The sequence below is a fragment of the Asterias rubens genome, chromosome 20, assembly GCF_902459465.1.
Source record: "Asterias rubens chromosome 20, eAstRub1.3, whole genome shotgun sequence".
In the NCBI taxonomy this organism is placed as follows: Eukaryota; Metazoa; Echinodermata; class Asteroidea; order Forcipulatida; family Asteriidae; genus Asterias; species Asterias rubens.
The window spans coordinates 11,287,739-11,294,348 of record NC_047081.1 but is presented as its reverse complement, the minus strand read 5'-3'; the positions used below and the strand labels follow the sequence as shown (position 1 = coordinate 11,294,348).

The 6,610-nt window shown below is 37.3% G+C and overlaps 2 protein-coding genes across 9 annotated transcripts in view; both read left to right on the top strand.

Annotated features, from left to right (window-relative positions):
- The window catches only part of LOC117304009 (fibropellin-1-like), a 16,496-nt gene extending 11,904 nt beyond the window's left edge, over positions 1-4,592 (top strand). The window contains exon 8 of the mRNA XM_033788487.1: positions 4,528-4,592. Coding sequence (XP_033644378.1) covers positions 4,528-4,592 — 65 coding nt within the window. The remainder of the gene's footprint in view (positions 1-4,527) is intronic.
- Positions 4,593-5,024: 432 nt separating this feature from the next.
- Positions 5,025-6,610, top strand: part of LOC117303705 (protocadherin Fat 4-like) — an 87,796-nt gene continuing 86,210 nt past the window's right edge. For all 8 annotated transcript variants that reach the window (XM_033787980.1, XM_033787985.1, XM_033787981.1 and 5 more), the window contains exons 1-3: positions 5,025-5,124; positions 5,553-5,696; positions 6,235-6,454. In XM_033787980.1, the coding sequence (XP_033643871.1) occupies positions 5,034-5,124; positions 5,553-5,696; positions 6,235-6,454 (455 nt within the window). In that variant the 5' untranslated portion in view covers positions 5,025-5,033. The remainder of the gene's footprint in view (positions 5,125-5,552; positions 5,697-6,234; positions 6,455-6,610) is intronic.

The window sequence follows — 6,610 nt, the reverse complement described above, 5'->3', positions numbered from 1 at the left end:
ACTGTTGGTGACTCAGAAAATAGTTGACTTAGAAATCCCTTCATGGAACATTGTTGGACCATAACGGTGGACGGTTGATCCCAACCATTTAACCTAAAATGAACAATGGGGTTTTATTGAAATGCCTGTTTAGTTTCTTCACTTTTTAAGCTGTGGGCCTCAAAATTAAACTAATTGTGAGTTCTTCTTGAAAGGGCAAGGGCGCCAAGGCATGTTCTCCTTGGTAAAGGGCACCCTATGAGGAAATTTCTACTGGAGCATTTCAAGGGCACCAAGGGGCATGGTTGCCTCCTTGAAGTATCAGGACTGCTGGTGGCTTTTATTTTAAAATTAAAGTAACACATCCAACGCCCCAACACCAGAATTTGCATAATTGGCCGACTCAAAACTCAACACGTTTCGAAATTTTAACTCTGGGCTTACCGCTTTGCTTAGGCTTTTTCAACTAAAACCAATGATTGAATCAATAAAACCAACACTGATGTTGGCAAGTCGATTCCATTGCTTCTGCCCATATAGAACCAAGAGTTAAGAGAATATACATCAAATGATTGTTTTTAACATGAAAGTAAAACCGGTGTGCATTGTTGTATGACGAGTAAAACGAATGTCATTGCTGAATTTGTCCTTAATCTTGAAAGCAAACTGCTCGAAAAACACCCCAGAAACGAAATCCCTTTATATGTTCTTCATTACTCACTTTGTATGACACATTTACCAAACTGTGACAACAACTCATGGGAAAACATAACCCTTTCAATGTTGCGTCAAGCAGGTTTTGCGCAATGTGTATTTTCTGCGTAATACAGGTTGCTGTGTTCGGCTTTATTTTAACCCGGTTATAATGCAGGCACCTATTATTATGCTTCTGGTGTTACGTGTTAACTACGGGTAGCTCAAACAGGTGCAATGAGCTACAGCTACTGGTCTTACGCAGGCTTCAACATTATTGTACACAAGTTGACATGATGAATAATACAAAATATTAAAAAAACATTGTAGTTTTGTAGATTGTATTTTGGAATTTACTCTTTTGTTGTTGGGGTGGGTGGGGGACAAATCGATCGCAACACAAATTAATCACGGTCAATCGGACGAGGGCAAAAAACACACAAATCTTTTGTTCTAAGCGTAATTATGATGTCCTTAGTTGTGCTAAAGACACTGGACACTACTGTTAACTATTCAAAATTTGTGAGCATACGAACTTACTTGGTAACAAGCAATGGAGAGCTGTTGATAGTAGGCCTATACAACATTTTTGGAAACGGCTCCCTCAGAGTAACGTACTTTTCTAAGAAAGAGGTAATTTCTCGCTCAATATTAAAATACTTCAAGCCTGAAGCCTTTTTTAGGCATCTGAAATCACATACAATTTTGTGCAACAAGGGTGAATTTTCTTTCATGATTCTCTTGCAACTTCGATGACCAATTGAGTCAAAATTTTCACCGATTACTTAATGAAGTAAGAATACTTGGATCTTTGACAATTAATTATCAAAGGTGTCCGTGAGATTTGGCCCATCACCTGGCCATGCAGACATAGGCCTCTTAAATACTGACAGATGCATAAGTCAAGTCTATTTTTCCACTTTTGTGGATATACAACAGAAGCCATTCATCACTCGTCGTACTTTCTTTTGACGTGTTGTTCCTTTTTGTGAACACTGGATTATTGTTATTCACTATATTTTGAAGGTGGAATTTTTCCACAGAGTTGACCTTTATTCACCCTAGCTTTTGAATGGCGATGGGGAGTATGATTTCAAGAACACTTGTATTTTTATAGGGAAGTTATATATTGTGTTTGGAAATCTTTCTTCAAATTAATACCAATAAAAACACACGTAGTTAGAAGAAAATACAAATAAATAGTCAACTTGCGAGTACAACCATGTGTAAATCTCTTAGGGTGAGTGTTAGCTCTGAAAAGAGCCGGTTGGGTCTCGACGTTTCGAACTGTACACTCTGCTCGTCAATGCATATTTAGAATCGTTTTACTTCAATAATGTGGTTATGAAAAAAAATACAAGTTTATTTTTGAGAAACAATTCTCAGTCAGGGAGGTTTCTCAAATTGTGTGTATCATAATTATTACGAATTAGAACATAACCGCTCCAGATTTTCGGCAATATTATCTCAAAAACACTACCACCTTTCGAAATAAAATGTTCACATATTAATTTTGTTGTATTTATCCACATTCATGTAAGTTCCAAAATGATATGTATATTAAATAGAAATATCCAGAATGAGTTTGCTGGACTAGGGAAAGTGTCTGTATCCTGCCACTACTTTTCCATTCGTTATAAAATAAACTGAAATATTCTGTCTCTAAACTACTCCAATGAGATGTTCCTTTTGGTAAAAATGGGTGAAAAGTGGGAGTGGCAGGATACATAAAGTTTTCCTTGCTGGACATAAACCCAACACTCACAAACTGTTGGACTCCGATTATGATGGGGTGCCTGATCACAGTTTTTAGTTTTCCTATACCAGTTTTTAAGTCTCCGAAAACATACTCGGTTTTACCCGATTATAATGTTCAAATACATGTAATACCAATTACGTCATAAATTATAACATCATTGAAAACACATCGAGGTTTTGACGACAAATTATTAGTCTGAACCCTTTCATGTTCAATAGAAATACAGGTTCCAGTATTGCTTACGAACACTTGGAACACGACAAACATGGCAGAGTATACAATGTGACAGTCGGGGTCTATACCCATTAGAGTAATGAGACTTCAAAGTAGCAACTCAGACTGAGTACTCACTGAATCAGACAAGTTTGCTTTGAATTCAATGCCTAGTGGAATGTAGCTTGTGTTTATTTCCAACAAACGTACGTCCCAGTTCCTTTCATCGAGACCACGCTTCAGTGGGTGCGAAAAGTAGATTTGCTTTTAAAGCAAACATGGGTTGGTCGACAGACCGAATGCCTTGCATTCCCTACTGGTCAGGTTTAAACCATTCAAAAAAGGATTTGTTGGTCCTTTTGGTGGATTTAAAAGTTAACCCCTTGTACAACGTCACACTAATACGAGAGTCACACTTTTCTTCAGGGGATATAAAGTTAACCCTTCTTGTACAAACGTATAATCATTTTGTCTGTTTTGGGAGTCACAATTTCACTGCGCACAACAATGAGTTACACATGTTCTTACAAAATTTGTTTAATTTCTTTGTAATTGTTTATACCCAGGTGTCACTTATGATTTTTTACTTGAATTAGTTTCGAACGGCACCAGACTATTTTTACTTACAGTCTCGGTTTGTTTAAATTGGTTTGCCTGGGCATGACGGATAAATTTCTACTAAAAATAGCTTGCCAATAATATTGGTCATGCCATGCACAAACTTTATCGTGTCTCAAGGTTCATTAAGGCAATATCAACCATACACCAAATACACCACAACGGGACCAGACTATTTTACTCCCAGCCTCGGTTTGGTTACATTGGTTTGCCTGGGAAAAGTAATATGGCTACACCAACTTAAAGTCGATGAAGCTCTATTAAAAATAGCTGACCAAAGAGTCTGTCCTAATTACCCACTTTTATTCGCACTGTAAACATGTGACGCTTGACCATACGTTCTGTTATTTATTATTTTCCCCAAACAAAGCAAAACACAATGTCTCGAGGCAGCACCATACGTCAATGGTCAAACAATATTTACTAAAACACCATTTTTCCACGTTTCTTCCCCATATACAGTATTTCAACCTTGTGATGATTCAGTGCTGACTGTTTTCAAAGAAAAACTTATTTCATTTCCTCTAAAGAGTTGTAGCATGTCCGTCATAATGAGTAACACTTACATCACATTACCAAACAAATAAAAACAACAAAGAAAAACACCAAACTCAAAAACAGTGCTTTCCAGTACCTATCTCAATCCATCCCCGCATAAAACACAATCAAAATTATCATCTCCAAGGGCAACAGAAGATCCAACTTTACAAAACAACTCCCCCAATCTCAACATCTCTCTTTTGTGACAAATTTTCCCATGGATGGGTTTCATATTCATCTCTAATAATAACTCCATTGTCTAGCATGGCCTTGCGTCCACCTTGCTTTGTTTGTGTGATTGAGGATGGGTGTTTAAGTTTAGATAGCCCAGATAGATTTGTTGAACGTATTATAGCCGGAGATGAACGTTTCTATACTTAGGTAGAGTCAAGGTCTAACACTGGACATTCTAGACTAGTCTTTCGCTGTCGCCTTTGGAAACCACAAACCGTCCACGGTTTAAAACAAATATTCTAAACAGAACCATAAAATAGAATTTCAACCATGCAGCTCATTTTGTTTTATTTAAGTCAATGTCCGTTGTCTTTAAAATTGAAAAAGTGTGTGGAATTTATTTTGTTTGGCTTAGAATAATCTTCGTGGAAACGACTTTAGACACGACTACGAACAGATCTTGGCGCAATTTTTTTAAATTCGCGTGGCCCGGTTTTCGCTGAAAGAATTTTTACTTTTAGTAGAATTTTCTTTTTGTTTCTGGTGACCAGGACTGAAAACCCAATCCACACGCAAGTCTTCGGTCCAAAGTGGGATTTGCAGATGTGGCACTTAGGCAAACTGGCAAATATTGTACCTTAAGGTTTTAAAATTGTTGTATTGTTTGAATCCTATAACACCCGTGACAATTGTATTTCAAAGCGTTTTTGCGATATCGCCGAAAATTCCGGGCGGTTATTTTCCACTTTAAGAACACTAATCCATACTGGAATACACAATCTGAGAAATGTTTGGGGAATAAAAACTGATATTTTTCCATTTTTCCAATCTACATTACTTCAAAGTGAAATGATTCTCAAATGCTTTACAGATCGAAAGCTGCTGTGTAACAAAGTATGTTTTTATTGCCATTAATTATATGGTTACCCAAAACGTAATGTTAGCCAACCCGATTGTCCATTACAACAGTGTTCAAAATACAACTTCTTAATGAGTGTACCCACTCCCTCTTGCCCCCCCCCCCCCCTTACAGGTAGACGGTGTCTTACTCACCAGCATGTCTACGAGACCACTACGCAAACAGCTTTCTTGGCTGCTTCTTGGAATCCTTCTTGCCACAACGAGTACCTCACAAGCTCAAAATAATCGTAAGACAACTTTATCAATCTGTTTGGGAAAAGGTTCAAGTGCCATCTATTTTTCTTTTGAGATTCTGAGATAATACTGTACGATGATGACGTCATAAACGTAAGATGGCAACATTCTGAGATGATTTATCAAGATGACGACATCCTACAGTAAAAACGTTCACATTATACTTTATCTAACGATGTCGACTTCTTGGATGTCAACTTTCCAAGATGGATTATCTCAGGATTATAATCAAAATATCTTTTCTATTTCTGAAATAATAATAACAATATCTTGATTGATTTATTCTTAATTGTGATAAAAAACCGTTGTTAAAAATGGCACAATATTGGTGTAGGTATTGTCACGTGTATAAAGAACAACAATCAGCGTTATGTTTTGTTTTAACACCTTTGATTCCCACTGTTGTTATTGTTTTGAATAGCTTGCCAGCAGTCACAACAGCTATGTCTGAACGGTGCGATATGTCGTCCGGCTTATCTCAACCCGGGGTACATATGCGAGTGCCAAGGAAGCTGGCAAGGACAGAACTGCGAGCAGAGACTCCCGGGATTGTCACCGTCAATTCGTAGGACATCTTTCTCCTTTTCCTTAAACTAAAATATTTAAAATGTTCAATCTAGCAAATTACTTACTTTTTATTACATTCAAAATGTTCAATCTAGCAAATTATTTTCACTCTGTAATTAATAACATCCAAAATGTTCAATAATAAAAATAGCAAAATATTTTTACTCTACTACGACAAAATAAAAACACAATGACTCGGTTCAGTGACACCCATATTCTGTGTCAATATTACCCAACAATTTGGGAACAAACTCAAGACAGTTTCTGAGTTGAAATCCCAGTCTTAAACACCTTTCTGACACTGTCTTTTTATAAATTTTCTTTCAAAATGATTGTTCACGACGAGTGTTACGACATGACGAATTAGCGGCGGAGTTCCCAATCAAATGAACTCTTGTCGATATGTCAAACTACGTCATTGACAGAGCTATATAGGGAACAAATAAAACAAAGTTAATGTTTAGTTTGTTATGAGATAATCAGCGTTAAAATACCTCTTCAATTTTTTTATTATAAAAATACAATTATTTATACAGCTAAAGAGTGTGGCAGTAATTTCTACAGTGACTCTGGCGTCATTACCACGACAAACTTCCCACTGCCGCCGAATGACAACGAAGACTGTTTCTACATCGTTCGGATACCTTCGGCCGAGTCGATTACTTTTTTCTTTGACGTCTTCCTTTCTGAGAATCATAAAGATGGGTTGATCATCTATCCTGGCACCACAGTGAATGATCAATCATCAGATCTACGGTGAGCAAGCAAGTTGACAAACTCAAGATCACGAAGGTCGTGATAACAGGACATGCTAAAATTTAAATGACACCAGGGGTTCGTTTTGGCGACCCCAACCAAAGCCACCAAGCCAACCAACTCAGCAAGTCGGTTGGTCTGAACAGCATCGTCACC